Source organism: Sinohyriopsis cumingii, chromosome 3, assembly GCF_028554795.1.
Source record: "Sinohyriopsis cumingii isolate HCF-2022 chromosome 3, ASM2855479v2, whole genome shotgun sequence".
NCBI classification, from domain to species: domain Eukaryota; kingdom Metazoa; phylum Mollusca; class Bivalvia; order Unionida; family Unionidae; genus Sinohyriopsis; species Sinohyriopsis cumingii.
The window spans coordinates 94,821,050-94,848,254 of NC_142963.1; the positions used below are offsets into that span (position 1 = coordinate 94,821,050).

General features: G+C 35.8%; 1 protein-coding gene across 1 annotated transcript in view; it reads left to right on the top strand.

The window, feature by feature from the left end:
- The window catches only part of LOC149803321 (la-related protein 7-like), a 54,486-nt gene extending 28,861 nt beyond the window's left edge, over window positions 1–25,625 (top strand). Inside the window, exons 8-13 of the mRNA XM_089953028.1 lie at window positions 807–1,704; window positions 4,291–4,424; window positions 6,389–6,495; window positions 19,965–20,118; window positions 24,683–24,774; window positions 25,413–25,625. Of these exons, the coding sequence (XP_089809154.1) occupies window positions 807–1,704; window positions 4,291–4,424; window positions 6,389–6,495; window positions 19,965–20,118; window positions 24,683–24,774; window positions 25,413–25,487 (1,460 nt within the window). The 3' untranslated portion in view covers window positions 25,488–25,625. The remainder of the gene's footprint in view (window positions 1–806; window positions 1,705–4,290; window positions 4,425–6,388; window positions 6,496–19,964; window positions 20,119–24,682; window positions 24,775–25,412) is intronic.
- Window positions 25,626–27,205: the final 1,580 nt, after the last annotated feature.

Consider the following 27,205-nt stretch of genomic DNA (forward strand, 5'->3'; position numbering starts at 1 on the left):
TAGTAATCTCAGATCATTTTGTTTTTATCCCAGTGGTTTTCAGAGAAAAGGTGTGTGGAGTCAGTAATCCTGCAGCATTCACACCTCTGTGTGCATTTGTATGTAATGTCTTGCAACTTCCCAAGCATGTTAAAGTAAGAAATTTAGGATTTTGGAATGTGATTCAAGGTGGGCTTTTGATTTGCAAAACATTTTAATGGTGAGTGAATATTTGCAGTAGCAAGTGTGTCTTTCAATAACTTGCCCAAATGGGCAGTTGCTGATTCTGGGCTGACCAGTGTTTCTCTTTACTGTAAAGATGTTCTGTCACAAATATTGAAAGCTTTGTCCATTGGAAGGCCATTCTTTCTGCCTGATGTTTGTTTTCCATTTGTTTTGATCAAATTCATAGAGGTGCTTTACTCTCATTCTTCCATACTAATGAATGCTTAACAGAGAGAGAACAGACTGATTTCAGTTTTTATTTACATGTATTTATAATTGATCTTAGAAGGGTCAGAGAACAAGTTCCAGACTGTGATGTGATACAATTTAGGTTGCTAACATTGTTAACTTTTATTTTGTTATATAACAGCTGGTTCAGTAAGAGCTTTTTTCTGGGCAAGTAAAATATTTTAGTTCTTGCTCAAATGGGCAAATGGATTTAAGTTTTTTTAAAACCTATAATTGGGGATACTTTCTCCAGATATGTAAAATGGGAACAATTAGGGATACATGTAGCTGAGAAATCATAAGAACAATATTGCTTTGCTACAGGCTTGTAATTGAATTGTAGTGAAACTCTTATGGTCTGATTTGCTTTCCAGAAGAAACTAAAACCAACCCAGAAAAAGAACAAGTGATAAAGGACAGTGAGATGCAACAGGTTGGTGAAAATATGGAAGCCGTAGGTACTTTAGGTGGGAAAGGAAGTAAAAGGAACAAGAGAAGGAGAAGAACTAGTGAAGGAAAGGACATGAAGAAAGTTGATGGACAAGAGAAAGCATCTGATCCCAAAGATGATAGTAGTACTTATCAACAAGACCAGACTGATAAAGACAGATCAAACAAGGAGTATGACCCATTAGAGTCAGTGGGTAATTTTGGCATGAGTGAAGGCTGTTCTGTTACAGGCAAGAAGAGAAAACGAGATTCAGAATCCAAAGAGGTGGAAAGTGAAGATTCAAAAGAAATGACTTACAAGCAAACTCTGTCAGAACAACCATCACAAAAAAGGATAAGGTCTGAGTCTGAAGGAAGTACAGCAGCATCTGTTAAGCCAAAATCTGATGAGTCACAGGAAGGTAATATGACCTCAGGTAGTATTATTAAATCTAAATCTGAAACCAGTAACACATCACATTTATCTCCGAGAAAGAGGAAATCAATTGAACAGAAGGAAAAGAACTTTTTAAGTACAGAAGATGCTGACAGTGTTAAGGTTGGAGATGCTGGTAAATCCGGTAAGAAGCGGTCCAGAAAAAGAAGGAGTCGGACTAGAACAGACTCTGGGACAGAAACTGGGAAAGACTCATTGGAGAAGAAATGTGATTCTGTTGGTTCCAGGGAGAGCATTGAACAGCTAGATCCTCCAACAAAGATGCAAAGAAAGGAAGAGATGAAGGAAGATAAAGGCTCTTCCTTAAAGGAGAGAAGGAAGAAAAGGAGGAAAAGGAAAAAGAGAAATAAGGATAAATACACACCAGAAATAAGGGTCATCCCCAAGTAAGTGCTAGACATGTAAGACTCAACCGCTGAGATCTACAGTATCATAAAAAGCTTTTCTTTGCTTTAATAGAAGTATAATTTTTGCCAGATAATTAGATACTCAGGTAAGAGAATGATGCTGTAATGACCTTAATTGGCTACATATACAGTATTTAACATCATATGCACACCATACACTTAAAAAAATTTAATTTGGGTTACTTCGTCATGTTAAAGTTTATAATAATAAGTGCACAGTGAAAATGTCATGCAAGGTTCCCATCACATGTAATGTAATCTTCATGCAAGACCTGGGAACCATTTTGGTTTTGTTGTAAGTCTTACAGAAATGACCCTTAAAATATGGACTTCTGACATAAAAGGAAAAACTTTGGAAATATATTTGTTGTGATAAAGTCTATATAATTGGCTCATCTATGTTTGATTTGGATCCAGGTTTCATATTAGTGTAAGTGGAATTAGTGAACCAGATTAACTTTACAATAGTACTTCAGATGCTTTAAACTTCACATTTTTTCATGATAAGCATCTGCATGATCAAACTGTTTATTATAGAAATTTTTTTAAATGGCATCTAGCTACTGATATATGTTCAAGGTGAAAGAAAAAGTTTTATTAATCACTACAGAAGAATAAAAAGGAAAATTCAGATTGTTCTGAATGAAAGTAGGAAGGGACACAATTACATTTATTGGACATCACATGTCAATTTTAATATTTACATGGTGTGAGATATGATTGCTGTCATGTGAAATGAAGGAAAAAAACTCCAAGCATTACATTAAGTTGAGTGATATCAACAAGCCTCTGAGTTGCGTAGGGTTTGTAACTGAGGTTTGTGCAACTGTACTATAGGTAAATAAGGTCTGTGTGTACTTTGCAAACTATGCAGATGAACATAATGTTTACCATCGATGCATAAGTTGGAATACCGAACTTATAAATACATGTTTTCCAACTTGACAGTAGCAGTACGTATTTTGTTACACCTTACTAAAATCTGGTCAGACTTATGGAAGAAAATCAACTGTCTTACCGACACAGTCTTGTTAGGGACAGTAGAACTGTCTTGCCATTAGAATGTTGGTTTGGTGCACAAGCCATCATAAAAATAGCAGATCCAATAGCGTTAGCAGCACATTTAACTGAACAATATTCTCAACAATATTTATGAAACTTTCTTACCTGATTTCTAGATTCTTTTAGATTGCATGTTAAGGAAAGGCTTGAATTACTACACAATTCATGAAATTAGGATTTTCAATGGCAAAGATCTGGTCAAAGTTGCAGCACATAGCTGGCAGTCTATGAGAAAGAACAGAGATACCGACAAACTTCTTGAAGACATTTTGCAAGAAGAGGACAAATAACAAAATACTTGTGTTCTTGAAAAGTTAGACTTACTTATTAGTTATCAGATTTTCTAGTATGGTCTCAGTATTTTTAAATTTTTAAAATAAAGCTTTTGTTATGTATATGCACCATTTAAATGTATATCACACATTTATAATTGTTGCATATGAATAAAACAAGTATTTCTTAACTACAGTTAGTAATTTAATTATATTTAGGAAAACAAATATTAAACTTGCAATAAATAAATAAACTGTATATACAAATTTATCTGAGTGATTGAAAGGAATGCCATGCATTCTTTACACTGCTTTAACATGTATCCTGAGTGGGACATATAAAATATTTCATAAGGGTATCATTGATAAACCAGTAAATTTAAATTATATCCGATTCATGCAAAATGCTCATTCATCACAATTTCTTAAACAAAAGGAAATAACAATGACACATTGAAATAAGTCACTACATCAAATACAGTATTTGGCTAAGTGGGTGTTCATTAAGGCAAGTGTTGGTATTACATCTAATGCAGTATTTGGCTGAATCTGCTGAATGTACTTGACATTAAAGTACATGGATGTAGCACATGAATACAGTATAGAATATTAAAACATATTTCTCATTCATGTTTTGTTTTGTTTGATGGCTGTCCTGATAAGAAGGCATTTTATATCTATTGCATTCTGTGCAGCCATTGTTTTGACCATATCTTTGCTTGTAGACATTTCCTGTCCACTCATTAGGTTCTGTAAAGAACAAGATATATCAATGAAACTGTAACCATCCTAATGTTACTAACAGTGATTGTAACATAACACATTCAAGTGCATGACTTGAAGGTTAGAATCTATTTTTCCCACCAATTTTGTGAAATCTGTTTATCACTTAAAATGTGCCTAAATAGTGAACATAAACAGTCTGGATAAGCACTTTCTAGTTTGCTTGCATATCTGAGTTTTTGATGGACAGACCTACGCAGAGTCACAAGTACCATATTGATGTGAAACCCATGCTGCTGAATGAATATTTATTAGGAATAGTAGCAGATATGGATGAAATTGTCAAGGTACCTAGCCATGATCAAAGTTTCTTTAATTCATATTCAAGTAAAATTTATTAAAGTGTTTACAAGCAGTGAAAATTGTAGATTTTTAATCCGAGATAATTTTTCAGCATGTTGATTTTCATGTAATATAAGATTTATTATATGTCCGTCTTCATTTGTAGAGTGAAATGGTTGGAGCTTCGAAAGGAATACCTTGAGCTTCAGAAAAAAAGTATGAGGGAATTGAAAAGGGCATTAGTGGAACTTAAACAAAATGTGAAAGAAGATGAAAAGACACAAAAAACAAACAAGGGGGGTAAGGCATGCTGTTACATAATCAGTTTTGCTTTTACCATTTACTCCACTGATATATAATGCTGCACATTTTTTGGTACGTTTTCATGTCAGTCTCTTTAATAACACATACCATACACAGTTTTTTGATGGTTTAACTTCATAAAATAAACAGATGGAAATTATAGTCAACCATTTTTTGCTTAAATTTATTTGCCAGTGTAAAAAGTAGACATTTGTCTTGAACAATTTGAAACAATGACTTTCAGTTTAGACTTCCTTGACCAAATAAACTGCTGTGACATACAATTTGACTTAATTGAATGGTGCCTTTTTTAAGTGGAGGTTTTCATATAAAATTATGTAGGACTTAATGTACATGCCCAGGTATTATCTTATCCTGATTTTTAACTTATATCTCTACATTGCACATCCTAACAAGTAATTTCATCATTCTTATCCTCTAATTTCTTAATTATTCTGTCAGTTTTTCCCCATTTATTTTTTTGGAGGAGCATATAAGTGTTACCATGTTAATTTGTCCTGTCCATCTGTCTGACTTTTGCATCTGTCTCTGTTCTGTTCACCTGTTAGTCCCATAAATTAGTCTCATGGTCCTGTCCATTGCTTTCTACCATCCATCAGTCTATCTGTCCTGTCCATCTTTCTGTTTGACCTGCCCATCAGTCTTTCTGTCCTGTTCATCTTTCTGTTTGACCTATCTATCAATCTCTCTGTCCTGTTTGACCCATCCATCAGTCTATCTGTCCTGTTCATCTTTCTGTTTGACCTATCCATCAGTCTCTCTGTCCTGTCCATCTTTCTGCTTGACCTATCCATCAGTCTCTCTGTCCTGTTTGACCCATCCATCAGTCTGTCTGTCCTGTCCATTGGTCTTGCCCATTCATCTTGTTAGTCTGTCCAATAATTTTATTTCCATTCCGTAGCTTTGGAAATTGAATCAAATTTTGTTTGATCCCTTATACAAATATAACCTAAGCTAAGTTGGATTGAATTTTGTCCATGCATCATGAATTTTGTTTGTATAAAATAATTTTTAAAGAGCTGCCTGGAATTAAACTTTATCAGGGTGATTTGTTTATATATAATAACTTTTGAAGAATTGAATGGAATGGGAACATAACAAGGTTTGAATTAAACTACTGCAGAAATGGAATTAAACCATAGCAAGATGGAAATTAAACCATAGCAGGGTGGAAATTAAACCATAGCAAGATGGAAATTAAACCATAGGGTGGAAATTAAACCATAGGGTGGAAATTAAAACATAGCAGGGTGGTGAGTGCTTAATAATAAGAAGAACTAAGTGAGATTTAATTTTTACCTTTTTTCTGCATCCACTCTGGTGGCCTAAGTGGCTAGCCTGTCTGCCTCAGATGTGAGAGGTCATGGGTTTGAACCCTGGATGAATCATACTAAAGTTTTATAAGAACGGTACTGGCAGATGCCTCACTTGGCATTCAGTATTTTAATTTAAGACTTTATTGTTAGGACTGGTTGACCTAGTGTCAGGATCATGTGGCTGGGTGGAACATGATACACGTCTGTGGCATGATACCCCAGTGCTAGACATAACTATAAGCTACCATGCTGCAGATATCATAGTGATATAACTCAGCTTGTTAAATATATGTTAAAATTACAAATCACACACATGTGCACCTTTTTCTGCAAAAATTGAAAATTTCAATGTATATGGACTTATTAGAAGTTGAAGATCACCCTGGTATCTTGAATCAAAGCTACATCATCATATGATATGGCAGGGGCATTCATGTTGTTGATATACAGATTTAGTTTACTTTGCTATAAGTCCCACCAACATCATTCAGATCTCATGAACATTGAACATTATTTAGTCCCTTGCTTCAGCTGGTACAGATATTTGCAGCATTAAGTTTTTAGTGTATTCAGGAAATCACTTTAATTTTACATTCCTCAAGCTGCTATATTTTTTTTGCATAGGAACCCAGGAAGCAAGGGCAGAAAGAAAGACGAAACCTTTGGAGTTTGTTCCTAATGTCATTGTGAAAATTACATCCACAGATCCAATGTTTCGCCAGCAGATCAAGGTAAGCTACAGACCCTGAAATAGACCAGTGAAACAAAAATAGAATACAGAATGAATGCAAATTAAATGCAGATGAAGCTTAGTGGGAATTAGCCATAAATAAAAATATAACCACAAACTGCAATAAATATAACAGGAATTCCATAAACAGCATTTTAAATGCTTATCTCATGTTTAGTTCTACATCACATACGAGGACCAAATGAAATGCAGATGAAATGATTTATTAAGAAAATGGTGACCGCAAATGCAAACTGCAAAATGCAGAATGATGAATGATAAATGAATACTAAATGAAATTTGAATACATCTGCTCTTAAATACATTACCTGATCATAATACCTTAGGAGAACTAATACTGCCATGCAAATCCAGCCTCTCACATTTAAAACATTTTAGCTAAAAAGCTAAAAGTTATCTGCCCACCATTGTGGCAGTTAGGGCAATCTCTCCTTGATTAGGGATTGCCTGTGAATACTTTTATTTGCTACTTCTGCTCATGCATAGTAGCATGCCTTCTACAGACAAACAAGCCTCGCAATCCGCATGCAAGTATTGTAGAACTTGGCAGAGTGTTGTCTTTGAAGGTGAGTATACTCAATCATTAAATTCCAACTTTTCTTTCTTTCTTTGACAACAAAGTTTCTGGCTTTTCAGTATCATCACTTTGCCATCCTCACACACTTAGGCACCTTTGGTACGTATCTGTACAGGTCACTAGTGCATCCCCTTAACATTGCTGTCTTTAAATGTGTGCAGGTCTGGTGTGTGATATAAAAAGCTAATGTAATATTCCTGTATAATTTCTGCTATGGTTGGATACATACAGGTAACTTTTTTGTATTAATCCAGCCTTAGTATCCATTCCATACTTATATAAGTGATGCCTTACTGATTTTACCTGTATAGGCTGTCATTTGACCTTTCCTACAGGTAAACTTGTCTTATAATTGATGCAGTTTTGTCCACCTCGTAAGTATCAATAATATAATGCTTCTGTGCATTTTTATTTGTTTGAATTGTATGTACTTTGAAAAACTAATTTATATTGCTGTATAGTTTCCACCATGGTCAGATACGTACAAATGAGTTTACTATGCCTCGGATGCGGGAGGTCGTGGGTTTGAACCCTGGTCAAGTCATGCCAGAGACTTATAAAAATGGTACTGACAGCTGCCTAGCTTGGCACTCAGCATTAGTGTTGGGACTGGTCGGCCTGGTGTCAGGATAATAAGAGTGCATGAGACATCATGCTGTGTGTCCGAGGAATGATGCCCCAGTGCTAGACATCACTATAATCTGCCACACTGCAGACATCATAGAAGATATGACTGAAAAATTGTTAAGTCTACATTAAAAATCCAAATCACACACACTCTATACATAGTTTAATCATAGTGTCCACATCATAGTTACTATTAGTGAAGCTTTGGTGATTTTACTTGTATACACAATCAATTGGCCTTTCCTTCAGGTAACTTTTATTCAGATTGATATTTTAGCATCCACTTTGTCAGTATTTATCGCACCATTCCAGTACTGTATGCCCCTTTGTACAAGTAATTGTCATAGTATGGAGTTGTGCACATACACTCTGAGTTCATGCAGCAGGACTCGTGCCAAGCTACACCTGTATATATTGTCTGCTCTATTTTGTCTTAAGATTTGTACCAAGTCTGAGCTTTGTAAACATTGGAAACATAGGAGTGACAACCACTCTATATGTGTAGCTTGCTCCAGTTCCCAATCTTTGAATACATGTCAGACTTGCACATTATGGTCAGAAAGCCATTGGGCTGTAGTACTTGGTGTACTAAAGGAGAAGGTACAGAAGTGAACTGTGAGGGTGCAAGACACCATCAATTTGCACAATGATGTCACAGCAGTGAATTGCTGGCTTCTTTATGAGTATCGCATTATGATGAACCTTTCTTGGCAGAACCATTAGGCCATTTATGGCATGGGCTCGACACCAAATCACCTTTATCATCTGCCATTGAGCAAGATCAAGATCGAAACAAACTACCACAGTTACTGTCTTGCACTTCAGATGTATAGACCAGTTACATGGATCAGATGTCCAGTAGCCCATCCCAGCTTAATGAATTGGACAATAGTATACCACTTAATGATGTATAGACCAGTTACATGGATCAGATGTCCAGTAGCCCATCCCAGCTTAATGAATTAGTATACCACTTATGATGTATAGACCAGTTACATGGATCAGATGTCCAGTAGCCCATCCCAGCTTAATGAATTGGACAATAGTATACCACTTATGATGTATAGACCAGTTACATGGATCAGATGTCCAGTAGCCCATCCCAGCTTAATGAATTGGACAATAGTATACCACTTATGATGTATAGACCAGTTACATGGATTAGATGTCCAGTAGCCCATCCCAGCTTAATGAATTGGACAATAGTATGCCAACTATGATGTATAGACCAGTTACATGGATTATATGTCCAGTAGCCCATCCCAGCTTAATGAATGGGACAATAGTATGCCAACTATGATGTATAGACCAGTTACATGGATCAAATATCCAGTAGTCCATCCCAACTTAATGAATTTGACAATAGTATGCCACCTATGATGGCCCTATTCTGCTAAGACCAGACTCTGCCATATGGCTTTGATTGAAACATGTCAGTACCACCACAGAAACCAGACAAATGATCTTTATTCAGTTTTCTGAACCCAAGTCATATCAGGTAATCTCATGGATCAGCCTAACACACATAGTGCCACAAGGAATTCACTGCAAATGATGCCCTTCTCCTTTTCCAAAGAGCTTAGTCCCAAGTTCCACCTGTTGGGTAGATTGGCTTACTTGGAGAGCATTACAGACTATAGCAGTCATGGGAATGGCAAAGACCTCATCTGTAAGTACCTCAGATGCCTTCATTTTTTGGTTTTGTAGAGTAAATATCCAATAACCCGCTACCAAGATAAGGAATTGACAAATTTATGGAGGATACAATGGCCCAATCCATCAGCATTAGATATTGCCATCTGAATTGGACCACATGTGGTCAGTAACAAAGCCAGTCCTGTCCATTACCATGAATTATGGGTCAGCTGGTCTGTCCTGAAGTCATTACGCTGTTAATCTTAAGGCTAAGTGCCACAATGCACCCAGCTCACTCCATGGTCATTTGTGCTGTAATATCTACTTAATATGGGCGCTTCTCATAGGAAGTAGCCCTGAAGATCCATTGCAAGTTGAAAGCCAGGGTTATCAAGAATCCATTTGGATAAAAGCACAGAGGAAGGGATTGTTTAGCCACAATCTTTGTTCTTGCTGTCAGATATAGATTGCTCACAGTCTGTTAATTCAGTGACCTCATCAATATAGTGACTGAAGTCCACAGGAATAGAGATATTTCCTCATCCACTTAAGCAACCACAGTGGCAGACATTCCATCCCAATCCAGAGTTTTTGAACCTGAATGTCTGGATCATCTTTAACAAGCCCTCATAAAAAAGCCATCATGGAAGATAGGGTATATCAAACAAAATCTATCTGATCTGCTGTTGATTTTGAGTTCACACATCCACATGCATTGGCTTTACATCCAAAGTGGATCTCATGGGTGCTAACTTGATTAAAAGACATTGTTTGAACCACCCTCAAGTGCTTTATTGGTTCACCTCTCATATTACATCTGCTTCTTACTTGTACTAGCGCCAGCAGGCAGAATTAATGAGACCCAATCCCTGTCTACTTGATATGACCCAGTGCTAGCTTTGAAGTGGTACTTAAAAAGTTCCAAGCTGTTACATTGATGGAGATCACACCTTTTTACCTCTCAAAGTGGGAAAGGATGACATATCGGCACACACACATTCAATCCTGGGTAAAATTAGTTATTTTTTCTGCATATCTGAAAATAATCTTAAATCAAATGAATTTGCTATGCAGTTCATCTCATGAAGCTAGGAAGCCATGGCTCAACAGGTTTTCTTCCTTGGTCATACGACAGCTTCATAAGGATGGGGCTTTTTAACTTAAGCTGGATTTGTGCGAGGGAAAAATTTGATCTTTCAGTGCTGCTCCACAACAGATTGAGTCTCTTCAGCTGGATTCTCTAGAAGCTGACTCACATACCTTAGGGGACTGGAGATTACATCTCCAGGGTAAGGGGATGTAACGCCCTCCACCTCTTACCAATCCTTGTTAGGTATTATGATCAGGTAACATAAAATTTCAATAATACTTAACTGATAATAATACAAGCCTCCCCCCAGCTATGGTTAGTGTGCTTCCACTCCAGCAGTAACTGAAGTATTCATGGGATTTGGCACTAATCCCTGTATCAAGGGGAGATCACTCTGTGACTTAGGTGAGCAGATAACTTTTAGCTTTTAGCTCAAACATTGTAGCCAGGGAGGACTGGATTTGCAAAGTAGTACTAGTTCTTCTAAGGTATTATGGTCAGGTAAGTATTATTGAAGAAACATATTTTCCTAGAATAAATTGGTTTCATGTATAGATTTGTAATTTTATTATTTTCAAACTGCTGCTAAATGTTCATGGTTGAATATCTTTTTGCATGATAATCTGCTATCAGATTCTTTGCAATTTACTCTCTGCATGTCTTTGTTCTTGTTCAGGCAGACATAGCATCAGCCATTGATGTGATGACATTATCACCAGAGGTTGTATCCATATCATTTTAATTTGAATATAATAAAATAAGAAATTTTACTGTAAGATACTCCACAACTGTATTAATATATGCCCATCATAAGGCTGAGTGAATTATTCTATGATGCAGTCCATCGATCCAATGTTGTTTTTCCACATTACCTTGTGTTTTCCAACATCCATAGTTACCAGACTGTGTTGGTTTCTTGCACTTGAGGTAAGGATGAGCCTTGTTCAATCGGGAGTCAAAAGATCAAATATCAGTATCACTTTGAATGAAAGAAGAAAAATTGTTTCTGCAGAATAAGTTCTACACCGTCTACAGTTACAGAATTTTTCTGATGGCTTGCAATTTGGTGTGAGATAGAAGCCTGTTGATTTTGGGGTCGGTGTTCAGGGTCACTGTTATCGAAAGAATAAAAATGGGGTTTCCACACATTAACATTAGTTCCACATCACATACCTGGACAAAACTTTACGGATAGCTAGTAAGAAGCATATTGATTTTGACATCAGAGGTAAAGACTTTCAAAAGATTTAAGTTTTTTTTAGAAGTTGTTTGAAAGTCATAACAATATAAAGCATACATCATAGTGCCATTACCTGGTAAGACATTGTGATCAACATAACCATTATGCCCTTTACTGAAGTCAGTTAAAATTTCAGTCTTTTGTTTCATAGTCACTTATGCGAAATGATGAATAAACAGCTGTTGCTTCAGTCAATCAGTTTTGGCAGCTGCCTAATTTTGACTAGCTTTGGCAGCTGACATTGTCGTTTTCACCTGAAAATCGAGTAGGAAAAACATTTTGAAAAAGCTATTTTTTAATAGATCTGAAAACACCAGATCCCTGGTGATCTTTCAATAACATACTGGCTAGTTTTGTTAGAATCATTGTTTTTCATTGGCTATTTGACTCGCGCATAAGCAGACAGGTAAAAGTTGAATTTTTGTAGTAAAAAAATTTTGGTAAACAGAGCCATTATTTTTTTATCGAGAGCACTCTTTATTCCAAATGCCCATCATATCCTACTTTTTGCAACGGTTCATCTGTCTGTTTGCAGTTCATACTGGTTTGCCTTAGATCTGAGATCAAAAAGTCTAAAATCGGGACACGAAATCAGATTCCGACCACGGGCCAATTTTGGGTAGAAAAAAGTTCAGTCCAAAAAATGAGTTTTTTAAATCTGTATTTTGTAGTGCAACTAGATATGTACAGATTATTTGGTATCATTGTAGAACTACATCTGTCTACCTTTCTATAATACCACCAAATTTAGTGTATCATGCATGACCATGACGCTACACAGCTTGGCAATAGACTACTACCTCCTGCCCTGTTAAGTCGTCGCTAGGGGTTAATATGTTAATGGAACCCTTCTTGAATATGTTTGACCTAAGATTGGGTAAGAAACCTTGCTAGCATGTAGACTTTTTAAAAAAAATTAATTTCACACGCTATTTGTTTTGTTGTTCTCAGACTAAAGCTGTACCGATTAATTGGCCATAAACATAATTGGGCCAATTATTAGAATAATCGGTATCGGCAGAAATAATTAGTGCCGATGTAAACAAATTTCCAAAATATAAATTCAATCATAACATTCATCTTGACATGGCTTGAACTTTAAATCAGAATTAAATAGTGGAAATTAAGGAATAAACATTTGTTTTGGGGGTAAATTGAAAGACAGTCTATTCTTAAAAGTAAATACTTTTTAACACACTTGCTGTAAACTGCCGCTTTTTGTCTGCACACAACTAATTATTAATACCATTCATGCACTCATCCCAATCACAGCAGCCAACCAATAAGGCCTCATGTGGCTGCTGAACTTCCAGCATACACATTAGCAGATAGCTAGGCAGATTACATAGCTAGCAAAATTTCCAATTACTGCAAAACTATGACTCACCATAGTTAATGTATTTTTTAACTAGTACTGCAATGCTGCTAATCAACAAATAGCGGTTGGATGTGGAAGCAGCTGAACGCTGACATACAAATATTATGCAGCATTGATATTGTCATGCCAGCGACATTACCCCTGGATACCGCAGCTGCTTCAGCACGACTTGCAGCATGGTGCTTGCATCCATACAGCCATGTGGACAACTTAGTAGTATCTTACTTGATCTAAAGCATTGTTTCAAGAGAGCAAATCAATTGGATTATTAATATTGACTAGCGACTGTACACTATTTAATATACTACCAAGATTATGCATAATTTTAAACTTGAAACACTCAAGTTTAGTCTGGAATTACTTCAAATTAAAATGCAGTTAACGAGTCCAAAGCAAATCGTACACTTTGCAAAGCATGCATTTCCAGAGGTGGAAATGATTCAAAAAATTATACGATATTAAATCTTGTCCAGCACTTGCGCTGCATGCACATCGTCGAACATGGACTGTTTCTGGCAGATAAAAAAGAAAGGATGCTGCCCAGTTAACCTCAGCAGCTGCAGCAACTCCTCATACTCTGACTATTGACACCATACTGAATCGGAAGCAGCTATTTGCATTTGACGACCCAAGAGCTATTAATTGACACAAAGCTATTGCAGAGCTATAAAATTCTCAGATGGAAATACTTTTCCACATCTTTGATACCTGACATGCATAAAGCGATACAAAGCAAGGTGCTTGATTTAGTTTCTGCCCAATCTGACTTTAGTTTGACCTCTGATGCATGGTCAGGCCCATCCATCAGCGTAGCCTTGTTGACTCTTACGGCACACTGGCTGATGAAAGACATTCAGCAGATACAGGCAATTTTAGCAGCAACGCCTCTTGATGAATCACACACGGGAGAATATTTGGTGAGCAGACTGGACAAATTATGCAAGGAATACAGCATTCCCAAAACTCATATCCATGTTCTTCTGCATGACAGAGGTGCAGACATGGTTAAAGCAATGCGTGAGACTGAAATTGACGGCATCAGCTGTTTTGCACACATGCTGCAGCTCACTGTTAGTGATGGCATTCTGTCGCAGTGAGCTGTCAAAGATGTTTTGGCAATTTTGCAATCCATCAGCAAGTTCTGACACTCCATCCTGGCACAAACAGCAGCTCAAAGACCAGCAGGAAAATTTGGCGTTGCCCATAAGAAACTTGTCCAGGATGTTCAAGTACACTGAAATTCTACATGCAATACACTGGTTTCATTATATGAACAAAAACAAGTCTTGGGGGCTTACAATACTCTCTGTGACCTGCCCACTCTTTCAGCTCAACAGTTGGTCTTGATTAACAATATTGTGGACACGTTAGATCCATTCTCAGACATTACCAAGGAAGTAAGTGATAGCTAAACATCAGTATCCATCATTCTTCCTATGCTGAAAATGCTCCGAATGTTGCTGGCTCGAGAGCATGAAGCAAGTCAAGGTATTCAGACAATTCGCCATGATATGTTGACGTCACTAAACACACGCTTTGCATCCTTGTTGCGTGAGCTGACATGCAGGAGGAACCCCCGACCAAAAAAAGAAAAAACTGAAACTGAAATAAATGCCACTGGACCATCAACATTGTGTCGCCAGGATTTGTTTTCTGTGGCCTGTGACAAACCTCTCCATACCGTCAACGAAACAGCCCACTTGGATGACGCCATTGACCTGATGCTTGAATTGTATCTGGCCAGCCCTCTCTTAAGACACATACAGCTGGTGGAGTGCTCACAGGTTTCAGTTCCCCAGCTTGGCCAAATTAGCTAGACAGTATTTGTCTGCACCAGCTTCAAGCATTCCACGCAAGCAGCTGTTTAGTGGTTCAGGTCGGATTTTTTCGGATTGTTACTTGGTGAGAAGGGAGAAATGTTACTGTTGCTTAAATACAACCTACCTCAACTATTCTTTCAGTATTAGCTGCAGCTAGCATACAGTGACATCTAACTTTAGTCTTAAAGCATGTGTATTATTAATTTTAATTATTATTGGGCTATCGTTATTTACATTATTTAGTTATTTATTGAAATCTAGTAATGACGATCTGCATCACTGAACGTAAGTTAAAAGACTAGCTTAATACATTTTCATTCATTTATATCTTGAAATGGCAAACCATAAGTTTTATCAGTGTTAATTTTAAAGTTTTGTGATTGTGTGATCATTGTTTTCTATAAAGTGCAGTGTACTTCTTATCCAGTTTCTGTTTGTTTTTGTACAAAAGTTCAAATTCACTTGCCGCATAAACAACCTTGTTATAACTCACACAACAAAATACCTCTATACTAATAGTTTTATGTTTCTGAACTAGTCATTGTTATAAAACAAATAATAATGAAATAATTGGTCTCATAATTGGTCTTGGCAATTTTAATAATCGGCTATACGTGGTATCGGCATAATCGGCAAAAAGTGACATCAGCACAGCTTTATCTCAGACTTGCTATAATTGTCACATAAAGAAATTATAATTTTTCAAAAAAGCCATAGCCTGCATCTAAAAACTATTGCAGTTCTTTTTTCATTGGCAAATTTGGGGGCTAAATACAGGCACTATTCCTAGGTTGTTTTGTATTATTTGTCCCCAGTCTTGATTTGAACATTTCCAGTTTGAGCCAAGCAATGGGAAACTTAACACTGATTTTAAAATCTTTGTGAACTTATTTAAAATTGAAAACAGATGAAAAAGATGGGCTTTGTAATCTTTTTTTGAGAAACATACAACTTTTATTTAGCCAGATTCTGTGCAGTTTTTCAAGTTTCATGAGTCTAGAGACCCAGCTTCAGAGGGCCTAGAAACATCATTGTTGTTTTGCATATCTGTTTATTAAATCTTAAAAGGAAAACTTAATTGATATTATGTTTTAAAGAAAAAGGATAAATTATTTTGTGGGCAGGAAACTGAAAATTCTTTTTGTATTGAACAGATTGATGAAAAGAACAATTATACTTGTTGTACATGTGTACCAATAAGATACATTCAGTATGTTCTGGTCTCACCTGCTTGGCATATAATGTATGTTAAATATATTCTGGTGTCACCTGCATTCCAGGTAACATACATAAATATATTTTAGTCCCACCTGCATGGTGGGAGTTACAGTAGTTCATTTGGTAGAGTGTCCTACTTTAAGTGTCAAGGAATCAAAACCTACCCAGGTCAGCATCAGTCAGCTGCCTTGGCATATGGTGATTAATTCCAATTTCCTTGCAGTGATACAGTCAAACCTGCCAATAGTGGCCACCGATGGGAAAAGACAAAACTGGTATTTGTACACAGGTGACAACTGTACATCTTTCAGAATTGGTTTTTGAAAAAATAATATGGACCAGATATCATTATTATTAGTAGTAGTAGTACCATTACATTATTTATCAAGTTTTTTATGTATACTGTTTGCCAAAGTAAAAAAAGATGTATATTATGTTGCAGTCTCCCTAACTTGTGTTCCACACAAGATTCCTGTATCCTGCTGACTTTAATCCCTCCTATACATAACCACTGTCTTAAAATAATCGGTAATCTTTGTTTTGTGTATTTTCACAAAACACTAACTTTACTTCTAATTGACAGGTTAGTTCAAAACATAGAACTGACTCTTTGGTCAGCCAGCTTGTATACATTCAGATTGGAAATGGCTGTTCACACTTCAAAGCAGTATTTGGATTAGCCAGTTGCTCAACTCGTTAAGATCAAAAACAGCCAATAACTCAACTTGTCAAGATAAAAAACAGCCAGTTGCTCAACTTGTCAAGATCAAAAACAGCCAGTTGCTCAACTTCTCAAGATCAAAAACAGTCAGTTGCTCAACTCATCAAGATCAAAAACAGCCAATTGCTCAACTTGTCAAGATCAAAAACAGCCAGTTGCTCAACTCATCAAGATCAAAAACAGCCAGCTTATGTAAGAGGCCTGTGATGAATAAGGAATGTTTAAAAAATGTGACCCATGAACCGAAAATTTGCCCACCTTTGCAGAAAAGTTTTGAGTATTTAATGACCACTGACCCTAATCAAAAGGGATGTAATACATATCTCCCAGCAGAGATGACTTTTCATCCAAGATAGCTTTAACTCACAGGCAAACAGATGAAGATATTGAACTATAGCAGTCACACTGGCACAAAAAGTGACTTTCATTTCTGCTACAATAAGACGACTACTTTGCCAATCCATCCAACAGATGAATTGCTACAACCCTTTGTTGTAAAGATAAAAACAATTTCCCTTTTGAACTTGACATACTGACACCTTTGAGTCAGATTGACAGCCTAACAAGATAGTGAGCACATAAATTCACACAATATGACTTTGCTTTGAAGAGTCACTGTTGATATGTGCTAGTGACCACTTAAGGCAGGAAGAAACCACTGTTGGTTAGAAAACACATGGCCATTGACCACAGAAGGCAGGTGATTGTTACACACAAGATATTTATTGGACATTGGGGGGTAGGGGTTGGAATCAGAATGACCATTGTGACCACTATGTACACATGACAGTTAGGACAGGTTTGATAGTATAGCCAGTAATGTGTCAAAATGCCATTAAAAAAAGCAACAAAACGAAAATAAAACTCCCCTCCATGGCAGATAAATTGCATTAAATATGTTCTAGTCTTGCCTGCATGGTAGATAATATTAAATATACTCTGGTCTCGCCTGCATAGCAGATAATATATATTGAATATGAACTGGTCTCATCTGCTTAGCAGATAATATATATTGAATATAAACTGGTCTCATCTGCGTAGCAGATGATGAGACATTGGTATTAATTTCAGGCTCAGGTGGAAGCATTGTCAACAATACTATGATTCTTGGATGAGACATTAACATGGTTCTTGGATGATACATTAGCATGACTCTTGGATGACATTAGCATGATTCTTGGATGACAAATTATCATGAGTCATAATTATGATTCTTGGCTGATACATAAGCTTGATTCTTGGATGACACATCATGATTCTTGGATGATACATTATTATGATTCTTGGCTGATACATTAGGCTGATTCTTGGATGAGACATTAACCCTTATTCATGGATGATATATATTTTATGATTCTTGGATGACAGTAGCATGATTCTTGGATGACAAATTAGCATGATTCTTGGATGAAACATTAGCATGGTTCTTGGATGAGACATTATCATGGTTCTTGGATGATACATTAGCATCATTCTTGGATGATACATTAGCATCATTCTTGGAAGACACATTAGCATCATTCTTGGACGATACATAGTGTTTTGAGGAACCTTAGTTGTTGTACAGGAGTTATTAAGTAGTATCTGTGTCGTTTGTTGATGTAAAGTAATCAGTTAGTAGTATCTTCTTGGTATGTTGAAGTACAGCAGTCAGTAGTATCCCTGGTACATTGATGTACAGGAATTATTAAATAGTATTTGTGTGATATGTTGACAAAGAGGAATCATTAAGTAGTACATATATCTATGAGGCATGTTGACAAAGAGGAATCATTAAGTAGTACATATATCTATGAGGCATGTTGACAAAGAGGAGTCATTAAGTAGTACATATATCTATGAGGCATGTTGACAAAGAGGAATCATTAAGTAGTACATATATCTATGGCAAGTTGACAAAGAGGAATCATTAAGTAGTACATATATCTATGAGGCATGTTGACAAAGAGGAATCATTAAGTAGTACATATATCTATGGCAAGTTGACAAAGAGGAATCATTAAGTAGTACATATATCTATGAGGCATGTTGACAAAGAGGAATCATTAATTAGTACATATATCTATGTCAAGTTGACAAAGAGGAAGTGTTAATTAGTATATATATTTGTGTGGTATGTTGAGGAAATCTAGTTCATGTTCAGAAGTCATTAAGTAGTATCTGTGGTATTTTGATGTACAAAAATATGAAGTAGTGTCAATGTGGTATTTTGATATACAAGAATATTAATTAGTGTCTGTGTGGTATTTTGATGTACATAGTGTCTGTGTGGTAATTGGATGTACAAGAATATTAAGTAGTGTCAGTGTGGTAATTTGATGTACCAGCATATTAAGTAGTGACAGTTTGGTATTTGATGTACAGGAATATGAAGTAGTATCTGTGTGTTAGTTTGATTTACAAGAATATTAAGTAGTGATAGTTTGGTATTTGATGTACAAGAATATTAAGTAGTGATAGTTTGGTATTTGATGTACAAGAATATTAAGTAGTGACAGTTTGGTATTTGATGTACAAGAATATTAAGTAGTGACAGTTTGGTATTTGATGTACAAGAATATGAAGTAGTGACAGTTTGGTATTTGATGTACAAGAATATTAAGTAGTGTATGTCTGGTAGTTTGATTTACAAGAATATTAAGTAGTGACAGTTTGGTATTTGATGTACAAGAATATTAAGTAGTGACAGTTTGGTATTTGATGTACAAGAATATTAAGTAGTGTATGTCTGGTAGTTTGATTTACAAGAATATTAAGTAGTGACAGTTTGGTATTTGACGTACAAGAATATGAAGTAGTGTATGTGTGGTATTTTTGATGTACAAGAATATTAAGTAGTGTCTGGTATTTTGATTTACAAGAATATTAAGTAGTGACAGTTTGGTATTTGCTGTACAAGAATATTAAGCAGTGTCAGAGTTGCACATTGATATATAATATTTGTGGTATATCGAGGAGCCTAGCTGATGGGAAGGAAATTGGGAGTAAATTGTGTGCTGCATGTTGATTTACATGAGTATTTAAATAGTGTCTGCTTGGTGTGCTGATGTATGCAAATATTTAAGTAGCATCTTTATGGTAAATTGATATGTAGGAATAATTGTTTTATCTGGCATGTTGAGAGAATAAAGTTCTCATTTCAGACAGACATGGCAGGCCTGGGGGAGGACGTGCATGTGGCATACATTGATGTGAAGGATGAGACCAATGAAGGGCTTATCAGGTGCAAAGATTCCCAGAGTGCCCAGAAAATCATGTCTGCTCATTTGGATAAATACACACTTGTATTATTATCAGGTTAGCTTACAAAATCATTACATTATCTGGAATGAAATTAAAGTCTTTGTCACTATTATTCTTAATAGATTAGTCAGTACATTTTCATGTACTATGAGTAGAAGCATCTTTAAACCTAATTTTGGCAAGGATGGTATATAGCATCTAGACTTGTGCAATATTTTTTGACACTGGAAATAAATAAAATTAGAATAAATGGCAGCATTTTTTATATGCCTGCTGTAAGGCAGAGCTTATTATATTATGATGTTGTCCATCTGTTACCAGGTTGGTTTCCACACATTGATTTTTTTTATAGCTGTCTACCATGTACAGTTACCAAACTTAATGAATGTACTGCACTTTAAGAAATGCTGTTTATTTCAGGCACAAAGGTCAGAGGTCAAGATGATGGTTACTGTGACTAACAAAGAAAATAGTTTCTGCTCATTAGTCAGGGTCATTGTGGCTGTAACAAAGAAAATAGTTTCTGCACATTAGTCAGGGTCACTGTGGCTGTAACAAAGAAAATAGTTTCTGCACATTATTCAGGGTCATTGTGGCTGTAACAAAGAAAATAGTTTCTGCACATTAGTCAGGGTCATTGTGGCTGTAACAAAGAAAATAGTTTCTGCACATTAGTCAGGGTCATTGTGTCTGTAACAAAGAAAATAGTTTCTGCACATTAGTCAGGGTCATTGTGTCTGTAACAAAGAAAATAGTTTCTGCACATTAGTTAGGGTCAATGTGACTGTAACAAAGAACATAGTTTCTGCACATTAGTCAGGGTCACTGTGGCTGTAACAAAGAAAATAGATTCTGCACATTAGTCAGTGTCATTGTGACTGTAACAAAGAAAATAGTTTCTGCACATTAGTCAGGGTCATTGTGACTGTGACAAAGAAAATAGATTCTGCACATTAGTCAGAGTCAATGTGACTGTGACAAAGAACATAGTTTCTGCACATTAGTCAGGGTCACTGTGGCTGTAACAAAGAAAATAGATTCTGCACATTAGTCAGTGTCATTTTGACTGTAACAAAGAAAATAGTTTCTGAACATTAGTCAGGGTCACTGTGGCTGTAACAAAGAACATAGTTTCTGCACATTAGTCAGGGTCACTGTGGCTGTAACAAAGAAAATAGATTCTGCACATTAGTCAGTGTCATTTTGACTGTAACAACGAAAATAGTTTCTGAACATTAGTCAGGGTCACTGTGGCTGTAACAAAGAAAATAGTTTCTGCACATTAGTCAGGGTCATTGTGGCTGTAACAAAGAAAATAGTTTCTGCACAACAACTTGAGTTCTCCACCATCTACAGTTACCATATTTTGTGGATAGCTTGCACTTGGAGTAAGAACCCAGTTTATTTCAGGGACAAAATATCAAAGATCAAGATGAAGGTCACTGTGAAATAAGGTTTCTGTACAAAAACTTGATTTCTCCAACATCTTTTACCAATCTTTGTGGATGACTATCATTTCGGGTAAGGAAGAACCGTGTAAATTTTGGGTTTAAAAGGTCAGCAGTCAGGGTCACTAACTGAAAGAAAAATGATTTCTGCACAATGATTGGAGTTCTTCATCATGAGCAGTTACCAGAATTAATGGATATCTTGCACTTGATGCGAGGAAGAAACCTAGTGATTTTGGAGTCAAAAGGTCAAAAGTCAGGGTCACAGTGACTGAAAGAATGAACATAATGGTTTCTGTACAATAACATTAGTTCTGCCGGACAGACCACAACCAGACTTTGTACATGACTTACACTTGGGATAAGGATGAAATCAATTTGAGGGTCAAAAAAGTCAAAGGTCAGGGTCACTGACTAAAATGGAGACAATGGTTTTAACATTAGTTCAGCATCATAGACTTGAACCCACTGTTGTGGATGGTTTGTACATAGAGTAAGGAGAAAGCCTATCAATTTCATTGGTCAAAAGGGAAAAGATCAGTGTCAATGACTGACATAAGAAAAAAGGATTTTGCACCTAAATTTCAGTTATTTAGATATAGGAATATTGAACATAGTACTCCTCTTGCATTTTGTCAGGTTATTTGTTGAAAAAAATTAGCATCCCTTATGTAACGAAGAACTGGTTTGCAATTACCAGACATTGTTTTTTTGGCAAAATTTTATGAAGTTATGACCACTGATTCATTTGTACTGTTGCCTTTTAATTACATCATACTGGCTGAGGCATCAGTGTCACATGGGCACACCTCTGGTTTGAATAAGCAAAGGTTATATTCATTTATTTTGTTTGTATGCACTTATTGATATTGAAGCATATTATGATACAGTTACTTGCAAAGTTCAGATGTTTATGCATGTCATTGAAATTCAAGGGCACATTTCACAAAGATGGTTGATTTAAGTCAGGAAAAATAGCAAAAAAAGACAGAATTAGTATGAAGTAAATATGTTAGTTGTAAGGTAATCACATGATCCATGTCATAGCATTTGCCAGATGAACAACTTGTCGTTTACATATAATTTGCATGCAAGTATGTGCTAATTTATTATAAATAACCACCCACATTTCTTTCTGAGTGTTATGCCTGCCAAGCAAGAGGTTGTTAGTCCAAAACTCGCAGAGGCATCCCACTTTTTGAAAATTACATTTTTTGTATTATTATGTTGAAACTTTCTTTTTAACTCATACCAATTTTGTTTATTTTTTTTTCTTCAATTATTTTAATTTTAATTCCTGTCCTATGATCAGCAATTAACTGAGCTGAACAGGACATTGCTAACAGATGGCAGAAAATGGATACGAAACACAAGATGCCAGTCCATCTCACAAGCCTGTCCTGGTCTTAGTAGATTAAAAAAAAACATTGACCCTTTGCAAACTGGAGATAATCACTTCCTGATAGATACATGTGACTTAAATAGCATCCATTCAGACACTGCATTGACTTATAGGGAATTGTGTGCCTTTGTGCTATACTTTCATGATTTTGTGCTTTACCAATCAGTACAAGGCATACCTTTATGCTAATACTTTAATATTTGCATAGGAAAAGCTATCTTTTGGTGACAATATAATTTTTAATTAAAAGTGACCTCACAAATACCTTCCATTTTTCAGTATCTAGACTATGATAGAATTGAAATATGCTTGTTGTTGTTGTGGGGTTTAATGCCATTTTTCAGCACATGATAGGCTATACATGGTGGCCAGTATTAATGGTGGAGGAAGAACCTGGGAAAACCCCGGAAAGAACCACCGACCCACGAGAAGCTACTGGCAAGTTTTCTCACATACCCACATTAGCCGAATCCGAGACTCGAACCCACACAGAAAATGTGCTTGTAAAGGAGGGCATTTATTTTCTTACCCTCACTTTCATATAAAACTTCAACATGCTGGACACTTATCCATGAAGAACAAACTTTAGTGTCTTTTTAACACAGGTTTACTTGAATGCTCTTTTGAGTGTCATTTATACACTGGTTTACCTGCATGCTCTGTCATTTATACACTGGTTTACCTGGATGCTCTGTCATTTATACACTGGTTTACCTGCATGCTCTGTCATTTATACACTGGTTTACCTGGATGCTCTGTCATTTATACACTGGTTTACCTGCATGCTCTGTCATTTATACACTGGTTTACCTGCATACTCTGTCATTTATACACTGATTTACCTGCATGCTTTTTTGTGTATCATTTATATACTAGTTTACCTGCATGGTTTTTAGTGTTGTTTATACACTGCTTGCATGTTCTTTTGAGTGCCATTTATACACTGGTTTACCTGCATGCTGTTTGAGTGCCATTTATGTGATGGTTCACTAGCATGCTACTTTTTTAGTGTCATTTATCTGCGTGCTCTTTTGAGTATTGTTTATACACTGCTTTACTTGCATGTTCTTTTGAGTGTCATGTATACACTGGTTTACCTGCATGCTCAGTGTCATTTATACACTGGTTTACCTGCATGCTCTTTTGAGTATTGTTTATACACTGATTTACCTGCATGTTCTTTTGAGTGTCATTTATACACTGGTTTACCTGCATGCTCTTTGAGAGCCATTTATATGCTGGTTCACTAGCATGCTATTTTTTTAGTGTTGTTTACCTGCATGCTCTTTTGAGTGTTGTTTATACACTGCTTTTCTTGCATGTTCTTTTGAGTGTCATTTATACACTGGCTTACCTGCATGTTCTTTGATTGTCATTTATTCACTGGTTTACCTGTATGTTCTTTTGAGTATCATTTATACACTGGTTTTCATTTATACACTGGTTTACCTGCATGTTCTTTTTTAGTATCATTTATACACTGGCTTACCTGCATGCTCGTTTGAACGTCATTTATACACTGCTTTACTTGCATGTTCTTTTGAGTGTCATTTATACACTGGTTTACCTGCATGCTCTTTATCATTTATACACTGGTTTACCTGCATGCTCTTTATCATTTATACACTGATTTACCTGCATGCTTTTTGAGTATTATTTATACACTGATTTACTTGCCTGCTCCCTGTGTGTATTTTTTATGGCCTGGTTTACTTGCCTGATTATGATTTAAATAGGTTTAATGCATACTTATTTTATACTTTTGCAGGTGATGAAGAGAGAGCTTATTGGGACAAATTGGCTGCTGACAGAGAAACTAAACTGAATGCAAACAGGCCAAAGAAGAGGGGACATCAGAGGGTACAGTAATCTTGAATCATTATATAGTACTCCTGTAAAGTGTAAAATTAAGAGGGAAAAAGTAGAATTTTTAACTGTTTTACAACTTATCTTGCACTCAAGACTTAACTGTCTACTCAAATACAGATTTATATTAAATTTCATCTGAAATGTTGGTTAATTTTATATACACAAGGTTTTGAATTACACAAGCATACCTTTCATAAAACCAATCAATTATTATCTGTACATGAATGATATAATGTATTTAAGTTAATTTAAGCATTCAGTTTTTAAAAAATACTATCTGAATAAAAATTCATGAAATTTTATGGCTGCCTATCCCAAAATATAAATGTCTATTACATGAATTTATTAACAATTTCATCATGAGACTTAGAAAACTCCATGTAATTCCTGTCCCAAGATATGGCATTTGCAGGAGGATGGTCATACATGGGTTGCAAGAGGATGACCATGGCATGGGAAGTCTCATAGGAGACTCATGACATAACTCTATTGTAATTTACAATTGTATTGATGAATTTATATTGCAAAACTCAAATTGAATCATTATTTTATGCTTGAATAGTCAGATATGTAGACCAGTGACCATGAACTGGATTTGGTAACACTAATTTTGTTGATAACGTTTACAGTTGCTGGATAGAGCCCAGAAAGTCAGGAGTATGAACATGGAGAAAAAACACATCATATTTGGAGATGAGATTTGACTTGAGCTGGAATGAACTAGGATGAGTCATGACAAAGTGCATGCCCACATTGTATGTTTTGTATTACCAGTACAAACCTAAAAGAACTTTGTTGCCTTTGAATTTTGTTTTTATATTCAAATAAAGGTGGGAGTACAAGCTCTTTTTTGCCTCATCATTGAAAGAAAACAACACACAGAGATCATTTTTTGGTATTATTAGGTACATGTCAGCTTGACTTTGGGGTACCTTATATATCAGTGTATAATGAGTAATCAAGATCAGATGTTGCAAAATGGTTTTGCTTGAGATGATATATTAAGTTCTGAGGAATATTTATTATGAAGTTCTAGTATTCATTTTATTTATTCACATAAAACACTTACACATAAATTTACTTTCCCAATGCTTTTTCCTGAACTTTATTTTCTCACCTACACCACTTTCTTGATAACTCGCGCCCTGTTAACTTGCAAACCCGCTTATAACATGGTGTCAGGCATGGATCCCATTTTTTAAACCCGAAAATACCCCAAAAATTTATCCCTATTTGTTGAACTTGAAGAAAATAGCGATCAAAATTGGTAACGGAAACTTGATGTATTGCTCGTTTTATCATTGAAAATGGTAGATAGGTCCTGGAAATTTTAGTCAACACTATGAAATATCAAATTTAAATATAGCTCATACAATGTTTTACATTTTCTTTCCAAATGACATTCTTTGTACACCACAATTAACGATATATAAGGAAATTTCGATCAATGAATATGTCACTTAAGCCGAGTGGAGGCAGAACTTTAATAAATAAATACAAATTAAATAATTGTTTTAACAATTGAAATTTGTGTTCTGGTTCCATCTTTTAGTTCCTTTTAAGTGTAATCGTCATAAATGCAATGTGTCCTCTTGTAATTAAACGTAAAATGCGTCAGTCTACCATAACAGCTATGTCAGCGAGCATTTCTCTGAGAACCTAATTAAGTGTCGACCGTGTTTTGATAACTGAATTGCAGAAGTATTTGTTGTATTGTTGCACTGAATTAAAAGCTGGCCTTCTTTGTATTATCACATTAACTATGTCTTTTGAATAAAAAAGGAGGTGAAATAAAAGAAAAGTTAAAAGGCACAAAAATTAGACTAACTTAAAATCTAGCGGCCTTGGTTGTATGTCGGGTGAATTCACTTCATTTGATCAATTGAACACTGTAATAAACGTTATTGTGTATGTAACAGAAACTGCCTTAAATTAACCAACTCTTTCATAAATGTGATCAAAGATAACAAGGCAACCAAGCAAAATGAATACTTCGTAAAATATTGAGCTTGATTTCACAGATACAGACCATTGTGGGCAAGCGAGGTTCAGAGAATTCTTGAACTGGCATTTAGATATGTCCTCAGGGATGATAAGAAATTTCATTATTACTTCCACTGAAATCACGACATTAACACTGTACTAATTGGACAATAAAAAATTGAGTTTCGACATAGACGTGTCACAAAATAAATGTTGCATGTTTTTGAAAAAAAGGAATCTTGTTTGGTGGTGTATCAACAGTTAGACTGTCTAGTTCCCAAATTATGGACTACCAATTTGGCAAGATACTATTAAACACCACTACGGGAACCAGACTCATCAAGAAAACAAAAACCAGTGACATAATAAACAGATTTTTGGGTACACGTGATGGTTGTTCAAACCAGCTGGAACGATCTTTCATATGTTGAATATTTTG